Here is a 17,267-nt window from a genome sequence, read left to right on the forward strand (position 1 = left end):
TTCATAACCAAACTGGGTTTCCTTTTGAAGTACGTTATCTAAATTCAAATTTTAAGGAGGTCATTAAAGAAAATCTGCCTGTGATTTTAAAGGAGAACAATAGAAATGTCATCTTCAAAGTGGTGGCAAGAAGGTACAATGTGCACTAAGAACAAGTTATTCCTCCCAGATACACACATACGCAGACAAACCCTGCCATATCATACCATACAAACAATTTTAATTGTGTAGTTACAGTCAATAACCACTCCTAGTCAGAACATTTCTGCATAAAGAAAATTGTGATACACTTATAAAAACAGCCAGCTGTAACAAAATAACTGGTGTTTTCATAGCAATAAACTCATAAAAAAGAAATACACCTTTATACAGAAAATTTATACAGCTGTAGCTTTAAAATTGATTGTAAACCAAAGGAAGACACATTGCAAACATCAATTATTTTCACATTAATTGCATAAGTTTCTAAGGTGATCTATTAGTTTTATTTACCTAAGCTTATTTGCATGATAGTAAAAATTGCATACAACAATAAGAGTGAAGCTTATAGTATGAATTGCTTGGATAACATAGAGCACTTTTTATAGGCAACTGTGTAAAGCACATTTTCTCTATTTAAAACTTTTAAGACACTTTGTTTTACTGCCCATCAAAATACATTTATAAATAGAAAAAAAATCAGTATGATAACAAGAGAAGCAATATTACATTTAACGGAAACTTCCAAAAAAATTAATTACAACATGATGCTGCAGGATCTACAAATAAATAATGATGACTAAATTGTGTTTCACATTTTCTTTTTCATTTTCTTTAAAACCATGTAACAATGAGAATGGAAAAAAAAAAATACAGTGACCTTTATTTCCAAAAGAAAACAAATCTGAATTACGGCAGTGCCATATAATACAAGGCATTTGTTGGCATATGTTATCTTTAAACTGCATTCCACAGTCTATAGTTCTTTTGTAACATACAATAGTACAAGAGTAACAAACTCTTTTTATTTCATTTTTTTAAATAAATGTGAGTTTCCAAAGATCAAGTGTGGAGTGCTACAGTAATAATTAAAAAACAAGAACAGAACAGAAACGAAAAACAGTAAATCACAAAAGTTGTAATGCTTGTCTGAAGGCTCCAGAATCAAAATCACTGGTATCATGCTTATTGGGTACACTCACAGTGTATCCAGTGAACACAAATTAATATCAAACAATCCTCAACGCTTCATCTGTTGCTGCGAAGCAGTTTGTAAAACAGAGTAAAACATCTAGTGCAGTCTGCATTATCCTTTTTTCAACTTTTGTGCAAGTTTTGGAAGATTCATTGGCCAAACAATGAATAATAAAGGTTTTTGACAGAACGCAAGATGGAATTTTCATTTCATTAGTAAATACCAGTGGCACTGTTGAAAGAAAATAATACTTTTAGATCAGTCTTTCAATTCAGCATTAATCTCTGTGTTCCCTTCTACCGATAACTCTTCTTCTAATTTAACTGAAAAAAGGGTGTTTGCATTTTTGTCTTGGATGCTGTCTTCTAAATCCTTGAGCAACTCTTCTTCCTTGTACTCTGCAACATCCACCTCCAAACCAGAATTGTCCTTCAGCTTCCCATGGTGCTTGAGATAGTATCGCTGGTTCTGAAAGAACTTGATAATGGTGTACTTGGGCAGGTCAAGCTGAGCGGAGAGAGTCTGGATTGCTTCTTCATCTGGATACAGGCCTACGTCTTGTATGAAACTCTGTAGGATCCCTAGGGCTTCAACAGAAATCTTTGTTCGCGGTCGGGGTTTCTGACGATTTTCATCCTCAGATTCAGCTGGTGATGCTACTGTCGGTTGCCTTGGGGGTAGTCTGGGACCTGGTTGCTGCTGCTGTTGCTGCTGTTGTTGTTGCTGTTGCTGCTGCTGCTGCTGCAAGACAAAGCACAGCGATTTTTTTGTACATGTACTCTTGCTTACATGTTATGCTACCAAGAAAATCCGAGGTCTATGTGTGGGGTATTGCAAAGCTATAAACAAAGGCTTAGTAAGTTTAAAGAAAAAACCCCAAAACAAACAAACAAACAAACAAACAAAGGTCCATTATTGCTGAACCTGAATTAAAATATGAGTTAGTAACTCTGCATACCTCACAAGTGTCTGTCTGTGTGTGAGCAGACGTAGGGATAAAGGGGTGGTGGGACAGAGAGGTGGAAGGAACACTCTGGCTTTGTCTGACTGAAAACGCCTATGATGTGACATCGATGCGGATAGCTGACAGATTTTAATGAATGTGCTCCATGAGTCAAGTGCAGGGAAGGCAAAATGCTAAGTAGGTGACATAGCGTAGGATTAACTTGACCAGCTTAGCCAGAACTGTAGTGAGGGCAAAGTGAGAAAAGTGCCAGATGAGGGCAAACGAACAGGAGCTCTGCCAGCAGCAGCAGCTGCTGCCCAAAAACAAGGGCTGCAAATCTCTAGCAATAGCTAGACTAAGGGACTGGGGGATCGGGGAGAAGGAGAGCATTTTAGCTAAGAGCGGAAATATCTCACTGGTGATCTGACCTTGGTGTGAACTGAAGTCTTGTCAAACTTGCAAACATTACGACAGAATGTGTTAGCTGGAAGTGCCTAATGTCACGCTGTCAAGCCCAGCCTTGGCAAGGACAAAAGGGATCTGGAAGTGGGATATTTGTATTTCCCCTTCAGGCTCTGACCTCTCTTGCCTGTGGTTTCAAATAGGGTCTGTCTTGCCCGTGTTCAAGTATCCCAATGTATATAGAGGGAACAAATACATTTACCTGCTTCTGTGTTTGTGCTGGGGATTATTTAGTTAATATTTATAAAGCACTAAGATGCAAAGTTCTAAATAAGTTGCAGTATTATTATTAGAAGGGAACATGCTGCATTCCAAAAACTGAGGCAATAAAAATGAGCCAGTATGCACACCAGAAGAATAAGATAAAGCAAATCATGATGTAAATAATTAACAAGAACTTAAAATGAAGTTTTGCAAGCATGGATTCAGAAACATTCTTAAAAGGTGAAGCACTGAGCCCTAGGGAAAGAAATGCTTCTCTCATCTATCACCAGAATACAGCACACTACAAGATCATGTTTGAAATCAAAAGTAAATTTATCAGCTACTGTTTTTGTTGACAATTCTTTGCTTCACAGCACAGGAAGCACTGGTTAGCAAGATATTTTGGATTAGCAAATCTCTTGTCATATGGTACAAACCACCAGTTATTAAAAAACAACAGCAGCAAAACAAGCAGTTGCTATCACTACATTTAATTTCCCTTTGTGAGTCTTCCCTCAACAATTTTTTGGGTGATGGTAGGGGCTTCCAAGCTTGAGTTGCAGCTCATTTGGAGATCCTAAGAAGCACAAAATACTGTACAAATAGTGTTATAAGTATTAGAGGAATTATAATTCTGCTCACTTTGCAGTGCACTTGTGGCTGTAGAGACTTCGCATAGGTTTCAACACCCGTTTTAGAAGCCACTGTGTTAAGTAATGATCTTATTCCAAGATCTGACACAAATGCCAGTGGAATTAGGGCTCTTGCCTCATCCCTATTCACATCCTTTCATGTTTTATTGTCTGTGAGCAGTTCCATTCAAGGCTTCAATCCCGAAGAGATTCAAGACTACTCCCAGCACATTATATTCTTGTAAGACTGAAGGCTTTGTATATACAGCTGAAAACTTGTGTCTTAGCTACATATTTATGCATCTACAACAACTGCCATGTAGAAGAGCAGAGACAAAACTCAGGCCCAATCTCCCAATCCTCACTCTTACAAGTCATATTAAGAGATTACAATGCAACTGCTTGTGTGAATAATATTTGCAAGATCAAACACACAACTTTCATCAAGAAGGCAAGAAAATCTAAGTAAGTGGCAAAGTGACTGAATGTTTATACTCTGCATAAGCTTCGCCTTTTATCCCTTTAAGAAGCGATTTTATTAAAAACAATGTACATTTTCAAACAAGTGCTGCTTTATTACTCAATATAGATCTTTCTCCTTTGGCTAAATCAAACAGCAACTTTCCAGCCTTTCACAATTATTTTAGTACTTGATATCCTTAGGGATTGTCTTATTCAGTTTGCTTTATCTTTAATATATACTCATGTTGTTTCTGGCTGCGAGATAACTCTATCCTTCCTAGCTTTGTAAATATTTTTCTGTATAGGTAATACAAATGATACACTGGGTCTCAGCTGAGGTTGGGAAGGCATGGGGTAATATCTGCCCTTTAAAATGGAGCAGTTAAAGGGCTGATCTCAGGTCTTTTGTGAGAAAGGATTAAAAAGTCCCCAGCTGTGACAGACAGCAGTCTGCACAGCCAACCTGGGCTATGGTACTTGGCAGAACAGCCAGTGAGGCTTGCCGTTTGCAGTGCTCATGTGAGCAAAGGGTGTGCTTCCCTCTGGAGGAACGGGCACAACCAGCAATGCCTCAGAGCAGAACAGAGCTGTTTCCAAGCCCAGTGGCATGGGTCCTACATCCCTCTTCTCTCTCCCTGACACAGTGCCCTTGTGCCAGCTCACCTGCGGAGCAGCACCCAGCCAAGGTCCAGTGGTCAGCAGGCCTGGTAAGAAAGCGCCTCTATGCTCTCCTTTCCCAAGGATGGTGGGAGAGGGGCTCTGAAGGAAAAACAAACAAACATTGATTCACCCCAGCCTCAACTGGGGATAAAGTGGGATGAGGAATCCTCTTCCCTTCATTCCTACCAGGTTCAAGCTGAGTTTTTCAGCAGCAGGACAAGGTCCTCCCGCTTTGCTGGTAAGGAGTTTGACAACCAGTGCCAAACACCCCTGCCTGTTGGTCTTGCCGCCTGTCCTGCCAGGGACAGCCAGCATGGAGGCTCACCCTGCCCCGCACACAGCTACCTCTGCACCACCGCGTCCACCTAATCCAAACAAAAACCATGGGTGGTCACACGCTCTCCTTTGAACTCTGGTGGTGGACGGCAGTGTGCTCTTTATCTTGTACCGGGAGACCTGCACTTACCCTGGCTGGGAGGAAAGAAACACTAATTTCCTTTGCTTCGTTTAAAGCTTTATTTACTTAACGCTCTGTGGGATTGGCCAAGGTAAACTAACCTGAATCTGTTCTGCTGGCACATGGATAATGTGGGAAGGCCTGTCACCATGGTGATGAACTGCATTGCTTTCTTGTTCATAAATGGCATCACGTTCAGGCTGAGGAAGACTGAGGAACCTTCGGATCATGGAGAGATTCTCCCAGAGGGTCCTGTTCTCTGGTGAGGGATCTTCTTTCCAACGTAACAGCTCACAAAGCCACCCCTTGAAGATAACACCAGCAAAACATTAGTTTTTTTCCTCACTTCAGGAGGGGCAAAATGAGGGTGAAACACGTACTTTAGAGGTGCTGCATTCTTTCACACTCTCCCCAGTAGGAAAGGGCTTTCACTGTACAGGCTGGGCTTAAAGCAAACACTGATACACCGAGAGGCTGCTGCGCTCTCTCACAGATCCTTGCCAACTGCAAGTGTTTCAGAAAGCACCTTCCCTTTGGTCCAGCACCACAGTGGTGCTGTTTGCTTGCTTCGAAACGAATGGTTGCTGGAGGCAGAATCCCTTACATGCTTCCACCGTAGGACAGGGGTTTCACTGTTGTCAGTACATTCTGTGTGCTATTTTCTTTTATGCAAGGATACAGCTGTCCGAGAGCACTGACCTGTGTTTTGGGAGCTGGCTGAATGTCTGCTGAGCAATTTTTAAAATCCTGGTACTACTAAAGACAAGGAAGTACTTCAAATACCTGCTTTGTGTGTAGGGCTGCCTTTTTCAAATCATAGCAGCAGATGAGCTCCCTAACATCCTCTGAAAAAACAGGAATCCTTTCACTAGACACAGACAAGTAATATCTTCCTATATCTGCCACAAGTAGAGGTGCCTCCGCAGGTGAACTTATTGCAAGTGATAGATGATTATCTACTTCAGGATTTTTCTTATAGACCCAGAAAAAAACTACTCTCTCAGGGTTATGTACATAAACCATACGGGTTTGGGGGCGGGGGGGGGACGGGGGACGAGCAAGATATGCTCAAGCTTCTGATATACCCTTTATACCATTTCCACAAAGCAAGCTGCCCTCTAGTTCAGATGTGGTTTTGGGATATATACTACAAAGTCAGCTACAGAATCTCGCACAAGAACTGCAGTGGTTGCTAATCTGCTTCTAAAAGAGACATACAAGTTCATCTTGAAAATTTAACAATTGTTTTCTTATGTCTTCTTAAAATTTAATTGAGGATTTTTTTCTCAACTGTGCACTGGTAGCTTTAAGAGAAGAGTGCAGACACTCCAGCTGCCACAGTGTGCATCAGCAGCAATTTTTTTGTATAATAAAATTTAGAAACAAAATATTACATGTATAAAACACGCATTCTTCCTTTCTGTTAGCTTCAAGAAAGGGTCTGTTTTCAAAACTAGGTCCATGCAATTTTATTTCTTAATGCTGTAGGAAAGATAATGTGACATTTTATTGAATCAACAAACAATATAAATGTACAGAAGCTTTTAGATCCTTTTTATATATACTGGTAGTTGGAAGATGGTTTATCCAGACTAGTTTACTAAATACATACAATAGAGACATAGATACAATATAGATGTGTATTATCTTGAAGACATTCATATATTTAGCTAACAGTTAATAAATCAAGTGTAAAAATATTGCCACGATAGAAAGAGGTGAAAGTAAACAAACAATCTTAATGCAATCATATTGTATACAAAAATATTTAGTGAGGTGTGTATAAAAATTTGAAGTATATTCTCTTGGATATAAGTGGAAAACTGAGCAAATGACATAGGAGAAAATGCCCCCGAAAAACAGAAATAATCAAAATGACAAATGTTAGAGAGATGGTGGTAGCAGAGAAAGCAAAAATTTAAATGGAAACAAAATCTACCGGGTGCTCACTAGGTGTGTGAGTGAGGGAGGAGAGTAGTGGCAGCAGAAGGATCTCTCTGCACCCCATTCCTTGACCACAGGCTAAGGGATGGACGCTGGGTACTGCCCCAGGGTTTAGTAAGCTGACTGGGAAATGTGGCCAAATGCCTTCAAATAGAGCACCTAACATACAGCCTGTCCCAGCTGGAATCGAGTGGCATGTTTTTAAAACAGGAGGGGGTCTGTGGATTCTCTCTCCCCACTCTAAGGCACCCTGTTAACAAGTTAATGCACAAACTCCCCGTGACCCTAACAAAATCAGCTTGTTGGTCACAGTGCTCTGCCCACCTTGTCTCCATGGGTGCATGTGCTGCATTACACTCAACAGCAGTATTAGTTTTCTGCAGTGAGTTAAAATTGATGCAATCAGAAAACATGGGTAGTTTGTTGGGGCCAGGAGAGAGAAGATGATGTAGAGAAACAAATCTAGATATTTTATTTGAAATGCAGGTCTTAAATTTTTAATTAAAAGCAAACAAAACCCCCAAACAAAACAAGAACAAAAAACCCACAAAAAAAAAAACCCAAAAGACCCCAAAACCAAACAAGCAAACAAACAAAAAATACACCCTCCCCCCAAAAATACAAAACAAACCAAAACAAACCAACAAAACCCAACAACACAGGCCCAGAAACAATCAGCCCATCCTGAAGCATAAAAATTGCCCTTTAGTTGTCTGGAGTTTGCACTGTTTCACATTGAAACTGTTGGCCTTCTTTCTAATGATGGTGAAACAGGGAGCAGAGCTGACTATCGTGAGAGTTTGGTGAAAGCAAAAAAAAAAGATAAGACAACATGTCCTCTTCCATGCCACCTATTCAGACACACTGGAAAAGAAATTGCACCATGAAGCTGCACATATTTTGCCTGGTGTTCACGCGAACCACAGATATTTTTGGGGAAAAAAAAAAGATGGTTGAAATTGTTTGTAAATGTCCAGTAATAAAAACAATTCCTAAGCAATCACATTTTGTGTTGATTAAACATATTTCACAATAATTTTGTTAACTAAGAAATTCCTTCTCTCCTGTCTTTTCGTTGCTACATTTACTAGACCAGACCTTATTTTTATTAATTACTGATAGCTAACATTCTATTTCCAGTATTTCCCTATCAACTTTTGCCCTGAAATAATACTTCTAATTCCTTGCATAAAAATGATTTGATGAATTGTAACCTGAAGCATGTCTCTGCTAGCCTTTCGCGGAAGCAGTGATTTTGAGATAGTGAAGTCAGATGCCTCTGACACGGTACACAGAATAGACTGATATTCTACCAAAATGTCTTTTCCAGAGGGTTCATCACATTTTTAACAAAGTAGACATACTCCTATGAAACATACAATGGGCCACATGGAAACAACCAACTGAATTCTTCTAAAATTACAAAGATATAAACAGTTCTTTTGTCTTCATGGTATTTCTGAAAATGCTTTTGAAAGTTATCTCACAAATATTCTCAGAACAGTTAGCAAATGGGCAGTAACAGAGGCTGTAGGGCTTTACTTTGTTAAGAGACTAAAACCTTTGTACCAGTATGCTTTGATTTGGCTCAAATTAACCAAAATCCCCCATAAGTATTTCATTTAGTTTCAGGTTCAGAATTCTGACATAAAGCTCATTTGCAGAAGTCAGCTGAATGAGAATGCATGAAATGATTTCATAAATTTTAAGAAATGTAATCACACAGATTTTTCTAATGGTGAATTTTAAGTTCTGTAAAATTTTTAAGTTTTGTTTTGTTTCCATCTGACCTAAAGAAGTCTAAACTGCTGTCGTTAATGCAGTTCAATTTACAAGTGAATGTAACAGGGGCTGATTTTTCTCTTCCGATACTCTGTCTAGTTCAAATAATTTATTTTGAAGGAGGGCTTGGATTTTTACTTTGTTTGTTTTCTTTACAGTCTTAGAGGAAATGGAAAGGACCACCACAAAATTATAAGGAATTCTTTGTAACTCAGGTTAAATCACAACCTGTTTATACAGCATATAGAGTGCATCGTTAAAACAAAACAAAACAAAACAAAAAAGCCTTAAAATAATTAAGCTGATATATCTGTGCAGTAAGGCAAACCCCCCAAAACTCTGCAATGACACTGGGAACAACCTTGATTTTAAAACAGAGTAAATTTTGCCAGGCAACATTACACTGAATATAAAGAGAGTACAAAGCAAAATATAAACATTAGCCACATGTAAATATGTTTGGAGAACTTTCAGGATGTTACTACTTTTCAAACTGACAAAGTTTAATTTGACACCTTCTGTTCTAAAACCTTTGTTTCTATTCAAAATCACGCCTTTAGCTGCTATCAATCACTATGCTCTCCCTATTACTTAAAATACTGGCATGGGCCCTGGATAAGCTGAAAATGCCATGCAGATGAATTCTGAGATAATATGTTCAAACCTGTTATATACAACACAAATCCTGTAAAGTTATGTATTGTAAACCTACATTTATTGGGAACTAAAAGTCTTAAATCCATCTGCTACAAAGAAAATACTGTTATGCACTTTCAAGTAACCAAGTACCATCTGCAAAGGTCTTGCTACAGTAAGCAAGAAAATGGTGAAAAAAAAAAAAAAAGATGCTAAACCTAAGATATTTAAAATAAATAAGAGTCTTCTGTCTGGTTTTCTGATAGGGATTTAGTAAAGAAACATAAGACAGTAGGAGAAAAAAACCTGTGAAAGCCGAACTGCCAAGCTATTGCTGGAAAAGCGCAAAGAGGGTAACTGCCAAACATTAGACTCTGCAAGGCCCATGAGCATGCTTATTTTAAAGAAAGCATCTATGATTTTTATCTGTGCACCCAAATGCTATTTTATTCAGCCTGACCTGTGCTGTGTTTAAATAAAATCTTCTGCTCTTTCACATAGAGTTTCTAACAAATTATTCCTGCATTCTGGTATCTTTCTTATTAAAAGAAAAAAAGAAAAAGATTTAAAATCTGCACTTAAGGTGTAAATACCCTAAGTAGATCAAAGAGAGTAGCATTACAGTAATGAAAACTATTCTCTGGGCAAAGCTTTCCAAATCAGCAACAAACACATGTAGTCTGCGAAGAAAGGGCTTCAAGGTAGAGCAACTAAACTCTTTTAATTTGGTGAATTTGTTATAGTGATAAAAATTTGCTAACTCATTAATATTTCTTACCGAATAACTAACAAAGACTCCTCATTTTTTAGAAGAGCTGTAATTTGCCTAAAAAGGGAAAACATTTTAGAGTATAACTGCTAAGACATGAACAGTTTTTTCTTCAGTATAGTATATCTAAGATTATTTTGTATCATTCTCTGGGGCATATAGTATAATAAAAATATATGGTGTTAAAAGAAAGCAGTCTAAATAGGGAGATATTTGATACAAACATTTTAGCAGAAAGTGTGAATGCATTTCAGCATCTACTGCGAACAAAGACTAAGTACATAATCCATTAAACAGTACTTCTAACTCAAAAAAAATTTAGTATTGTAGACTAAACTAAAGTAGGCATTTTGAATGAGAACATTTTCAGCAACTAACTATAAAGCTAGCAATTTATCATTCAGCAAATAATTTTCTACTTTTAAAAGAATCTGTAAGTGTTACTTATGCTAATGAAGACCGTTTTTAATCTGCCCACAAACATGCTAATAGAGGGCAATTTTTTTTATTTACAATGCTGAAGGCACTCCAGTTTATAGAATACAGATATGAAATTACACTTGGTAAAATGGGCTCTTAATTGTCTGAGCAACCCAAATCCTTCACCTTTAGCACAAAAGCTTATAGACAAAACAAAGGAAAAGAACGTGTGGACTAAACTTTAAATACTGGCTAAACTTTAAATATTGATTTTTTCCCCTTCAAAAGCCATCCAACTTGCTTTACAAATGTCATTATTGTTCCAAATGCTTGCATTCATCATAGATATTTCCATTTCTTTTCAAAACAGAATCCATGTATAGAAGAGAAGAAAAAAGGCTGACATCACCCCTACTGTATATGTGTATAGTCTTAGTCTTTATTATTAAACTTGTAAGCTGCTCATTGCACAGAAAGGTTGCTCTTGGAAAAGTCATAATACTTTGAATGAGATACATAATGGTAGCAAAGGAGTACTGAAAGCATTTTAAATTATTTACTAGGTTAAAAGGGTGAAATGGTACTTTAAATACATCAAATTTCATCATCTGGGCCATTTTTTGGTGGCAAAGTGGTATTGATCTTTCCAAATGCTTAAAATTAACTATTTCCAGAAGGTCATTATTTGATTAAAGGCATTAAAGTTGAGGGCAAGAAATGATGCACTTTGTCTTCTTTCCCATTCAAATAATCGTGTAATTTAATCAGAACTATCCCTTCATGTCCTGTAATAAAAATGTTTGTCTTAAGATATTGTTCTTTACCTAACATATTAACCTTTAAATGTTATGAAGTTCTTAAGAATAATCTCTGCTTAGAGAAGATTCTTCCATAATGCAATGAAAGGATCTCCAGCATTTAAATTGATAAGGCCAAATTTCCCCTGCACATTGATTGGAAAACGCATTAAACCCTTCAACTGAGGTTTCTCACAGTGTTCAACAGGATCGAAAATTCAGGGAGTTCTGAACAGTAAGCTCATGCATATGGCATTGAGAAGCAAAATAAGCAAATGTCACTTCAGCACAAACAAATGTGACAAATAAGTAACGATGGACATTGCTTTAATTTATCTGGGAAAATGCTGTTTGCCTTACATTGTACTAACTGGAAAAGTACAGCAGGAAACACCCAACACAGGGTAAGAACAGAGCATTTAATCCAAAATTCATTTTCTGGCTGAGATTACTTAAACCTGACTTCTTTCTGGGTGTAATACCTGTGTGTTCAGACATGAAAACAAGCCTAGACGACAACAGTGGTCCCTTTTAGCCTTCAAGTTCTTGAATTTCCTGACCGCAAAAGAATTTATTCTGACTGCAGGTTTCTCTTTTCTAAAACACAGAAATTGTCCTGGTTATCTCCTATGCAAAACTGAATAGTCCGAAATGCTACATGGAAGAACTGAAGCCTGTTATAGGAAGGCTACCAAATACTTTTCTAATGTTTTACGGAAAGTAATAGTCTACTAATCTAGACTTAGTAGGTTTTGATACTGATAAACACATTTGTTAGTGAAAATCCTTTCAGTTTAGATGGTATTTTCAAGTAATTTCAAACACTGACTTCTGTGAGGCACACACTTTTGAGCCATTTTAAAAACTGCTGTGACTGTTCAATACTTGGATTTTTCTCACAAAACTGTGTGCCTTTAATTCAAGAAGCAAAAGCTCATTTTCAACCTGTTCCAGGAGACCAGTAGAGATAATAGAATATGAATGCCTCTTCTTGAGATGTGGCCTTAAGTGATAATAAATGTCCCCCAAAAGATGGTTGCTTTAGTATTTTATTTACACTAATCAGCCTTAAGATTCAGGCTTTGCCTTTGAGCATTTCCCTAAATCAGAGAAAGTTTGAAACCTGAAGCTGTCCTTTATCTTCAGATATTTCTGGTTTATCTATTTTACTGGCTTTCATTACTAAAACATTGAAAGGGGAAGCCAGATGTGAATTTTAAATAAATCTGTATCTGCCATCATAATAGATGAGATTTAGCAAAACAAACAAACTGAAAACCCCACAACCTCATAGGGCTTTTCAGAAGAAAGGTAAACTCACTAGCAGGAAAAAATTCCTTTGAAGAATACTGAAGCAGATTATGCCATTTCCTTAAATGTCTTATCCAACCTATTATTTAGTTACACCATCTGTCTGGTTGTTACCTCCACCTCTTCTTTGTGAAAGTGCAATGACCAAACAGCTAGCAGTAATACTGACTGTATTTTCACCACAACATCTTGGTGCTATCTGGGGGGGAAAAGGATTCCTAACATCTCTTTTTTCCCTCTGCCTTTCCTCCTCCCTAGCTGCAGCACTTAAACATTAAATACATATTTCTAGTCTTGTAAACATCCAAATAAATAAACAGGAAAAGGAAACTTGCTAAAACAACCTCTAAGATTCAGAGCAAACAAGTACAGAAACAAAATGACCTGGAGAGCTGTGGCCCTGCTCCACAGGTCTTGTCTGTCATATTGGACCCCTCCTTCTAGCCAGAGCCCCGGTGAGCAGCCAAGAGCCAGTGCTACCAAAAACCTTGTCATATTAAGGTCTGAGACTGTATCAAACCTGGTGGGTACACTGCTTTCATATGAGCACCTGAGATGTACCGCCAGCTTATAGAAAGAAAAAACCTAAAATATAACTCTAAAACTGACTGAAAACATAAGTATCATTACTTTTAAGTTGAGTAGAGAGGGAGTTGACTAATCTGAATGAAGGGCTTCTCCCAAGCTTGGTTTCTCTGCTCTCAGCCTCCTCCACCTTTCCTTTTCCTTGTTCAAATGTATCTTTTTTACAGTATTGCCTTCAATTGCCTAGAGATGATAGATAGGCACAAGCCCTAATCAGAAACATAACGTGCATGCCTTTGAAATCTTACATAAAATGCAACTGCATTCATATGTAAAGTGAAGGGAAAAAAGTAACAGATGCAAAAATCAGTGGGTGAAGCTTTATTCTGCCTTCCTCTACTCCAAATCCTTCCTCTTTCACACACACAATTCGATTGGCATTGTAACCATGAGACAATGTGTGACAAAAATGGACTTAACAATAAAAAATAATCTAAACAAAAAACCCCAACTGCTAATTATTAAATAAGTCAGTCTTAGTCTGGTACATTACTTTTTATAGTACAGGCATATAAAATGGGTCAGTGGATTTCACAGAGGATGACCAGTAATATATAGCCCTTTATCTTCTGTTTAAGTAGAGAGAAGTACTGATTTCACTGCAATACCGATGCTTCCCCTGAAAGTAAATACAACCCTAAATCTAACCACGACCCTTAATAGCCCATATTTATTTATTCTTAAACGTGCAATCAATTTTTGTATGGCAGCTATATCTGCAGTTTAGTTAGAGAAGAGTCTTTAATAGAAAGAGCCTGGCAATTTTAAAAATCTTTTTTACTACTATCAATTTACAAGTGAACAGCAAATGTTTATTATTACGTTGCTTACAGAGATTTAACATTTCCCTTGGGGAAAGACCTCCAGTAAAAAGGCCATAGGGCTAAAGTGTCACTTCCATAATTACTTATACATCTGCATATCACATTGTTGAATTTTCTTAAGATTATAACTTTCCAGAAGGAGTAATTTAAATCCATGGCTTCTTGTCATATGTTTTTTCTTTCCAGAATTCGTTTTGGATCGGGGGAAGATCTACCACACACTGAGGAATCACAGGCTCACAGATACTTGGACTTCATTGTAAATTCAGTTCAGCTGAAAAGATGTTCCAACAAGAGACATCACTCCAAAACATACACAGCTCAAATCCATTCTCAGACATCCTTTCACATTTTTATGGCCTAACTAAATGTTTTCATGTAAATTTGAATTAGACATTTAAATATTCTGAGCAAAATTTCTTTTAACTTGTCTCTTGCAGTTCAGCTGGCTTCTCTGGCTCTCAGTTTTGTAGTGAAGAATACTTAATGCTCTGATAATGCCAAGGGTGAGTGGAGTCTTAAGGAAACTGAAAAGAAACTTTTCCCTGACTTTCCTCTAGATTTTGTTAAGCACAGAAACAGTCAGAAAAAATAATAACACACATTACCTCTATGCAGTTAAAAAAATCTTTAAAATCCACACCTGTGAAAGACACACACCTCCCAGCAAATGAGAAGGGAGCAGCCAGAAGCTTATATCTCACCCATGGAAAGATAATGGCAGTGAAGTCCTCAGAAAGCTAAAATAGCCTTACTTGTAGCATGCTTGCTTGGGGCATAGACTTAAAAGAATAGTAAAGCTGGATCAAAAGGGAAGCTGCAGAGATCAGATTTCCCCCTCCTGGGTGGGAACCAACACAAGAGGGTTTTCCCGTAGTTTGCCATCAGGATGGGGACAAGAGCAGTCATGAGGGAAAAGCTCCTAGGTAGAGCAGCTCTTGGCCTTAGACTTTTCCTCACTGGCCAAGGAAAGTGCCAGGCAAGCCAAGCCCCAGCTGTATTTTCAGGCCAAAGCTTCTGCCCTTAAATCAAGCACTGCATGGAACAGGCACGCTTCTTCCTGTCCTGATCCCTCTGTCCCCTTTCCCCAGTGAAAAGGATTAATCTCTTTATTTAATATGAGAAGAGAGTCTTAACTACGAGCAGCAAATAATTTATCAGAGGTGAAGCAAACTGGCTGCCCCAAATCAAAAATACAAAGACTCTCACTTAAGCCCTTCATAGCTTAAATGAATAAAATAACTGGTTTTATATAAACATTGTAAAGTTCCTGTACCTGTAGAGCTTTGGCTTGTGTGTTACATACACTAGAGATACTAAGCACCAGGGCTCAGCAAAATACCTAGTCACCTAAGTAAACCCACAGACTTAACTGATACATTTGCAAATCTTTCTCAGTTGGGGTCCAAAACTCCATCGAATTTGCAAAGGACCATTCAACACATTTACTTCACAAAGATCCTGAAAACTATTTTCATATGCTTCTCAAATGCCATCCTGAAGTAAGGGAACATGACACTGCACGGGAATAAAACTGAGATGAACACGGAATAACAATGTGTTTTCAGATTAAATCTGGCAGGTTTGGAATTAGATAAATATTTGCAAGTTGGAATTTTCCCCACTTAGCTAGCGGCATGCTTGCCATAGCCTGATCATATATGCCAACAGCTTGGGGTAATTCCTAACCAAAAATCTAAAGTTTGACTTAGAGGTTAAATTGGAAGAAAATAAAAAAATGAGAGACAGTGAGAAATTATTTGGGAACAGTGAAATTAAAAATTATCTGGAACAAAACATTGTCTCCTTCATCACTTGCACCTAGAGATCCTGTAACATTCTTTCAGGTGTAGTGTATTTTGAATTACTAGTTTAACATGACAGGAGAAAACACGCATCTATTATTTGCTCACTCTTTCCTTTGCCCAACAACACTTCACCTGAATTGTAATCAGTCACTCCTTTAACAAACCGCTTCTCAGACCGTTACCGTGTATTTGCGTTTGCATAAGATGCCTTTATCCTTTGCAGCACCGTGTTTAGCAGCTTTCGGTTTTTTGGGACAAGTTTTACCCTGTCATTTCCTGTTTAGTTACGGGTTGAGCTCGCTTTTGTTTTCTGTGCTGTTTACTTGGTACCCTGCTTCCCCCACTGCCGGGAACCACGGGCTGCTCTCTAACTCCTCAGCCTCCTCCTCAGCTCTGCCACTACAGCTTTGTTTTCATTTCCATACATCATTAACTCTGGTACAGCTCACTCAAACTTCACCCCCTCCTTTTTTTTTTTTTCAAGTGCTTTAGTTTCTTTATGTTAAAATACTGATATGCTGAATCTTCAAAAGCCTCCTGAACCAGTGATCTTCCCACAGCAGGCACGAGCATTCTGAGAAATCAAGAACACAGCTCTTTGCCTAGCTATATCTGTGTCACCATGTGGGGAAGGGAACCAGCCCTCAACTCCTCATCCCCCAGCAAAGCCCAAGGGCCTGGAGTGCCCATTCTGTGCCCCAAGCACAAGAGGATACTTGTATAAAGTGACCATGTGAGGAGATGATGTACCCGGGACATGACTCCTGCACGCAGAGTCAGCAGTAGGGCAGGAAAAAGAGGCAGATGGAGTGAGAGTGAAGGGTGAGGGTGTATATGGCAGAGGAACAGGGTGGGAGAAAGTCAGAGGAGAGCGAAGAGGACAGCCATAATGAGAGGAATTAGTGGGGATGGTGAGAGGAAAACAAAACAGAAGGTAAGCATACAAGAAAGCAGGAAGAGAGATTAAGAAAATCCATCCTGCCAGAAACAGCACCTCTTGTCAAGCAGACAGCAGGTGCTGCTTGGGGAAGAGCTGATTCATGCATCTGGAGTGTAGGAACCGAAATGCCTCTACCTAAGAATGAGAAACTAAAAATAAAAGACTCAAAGGAGGTGGGAAGAGGGTACCATACTTTTTTTCCTTTCAGCAATCTAGTGCTTCCTAACTACACTTTTCTTGTATAGTTTTGCAAAGAAATGAGAACTGGATTTCTGGACCCTTGCAAGAATCCTGACCATTCATTTCAGCATTACCTCTTCCAATGCAAGCCCTTCCTGCCCTCCTCTTTGCCCTGCTCCAGACTCATTTTTGAGACACCTGCAGCCATAGCACCTCCAGGATGAGATTTCCCCTTTGCTCAGGGTCTGCACAGACTCAGTAATGGAGGTGGCAC

At 38.5% G+C, this 17,267-nt stretch overlaps 1 protein-coding gene across 1 annotated transcript in view; it reads right to left on the reverse strand.

Moving 5' to 3' along the window:
- Positions 1–253: 253 nt before the first annotated feature.
- The window catches only part of SATB1 (SATB homeobox 1), a 76,054-nt gene continuing 59,040 nt past the window's right edge, over positions 254–17,267 (reverse strand). The window contains exons 10-11 of the mRNA XM_080611346.1: positions 5,099–5,302; positions 254–1,915 (exon numbers count right to left, since the gene is read on the reverse strand). Coding sequence (XP_080467472.1) covers positions 1,433–1,915; positions 5,099–5,302 — 687 coding nt within the window. The 3' untranslated portion in view covers positions 254–1,432. The remainder of the gene's footprint in view (positions 1,916–5,098; positions 5,303–17,267) is intronic.

The sequence above is a fragment of the Psittacula echo genome, assembly GCF_963264785.1.
Source record: "Psittacula echo genome assembly, chromosome: 2".
Classification (NCBI taxonomy): domain Eukaryota; kingdom Metazoa; phylum Chordata; class Aves; order Psittaciformes; family Psittacidae; genus Psittacula; species Psittacula echo.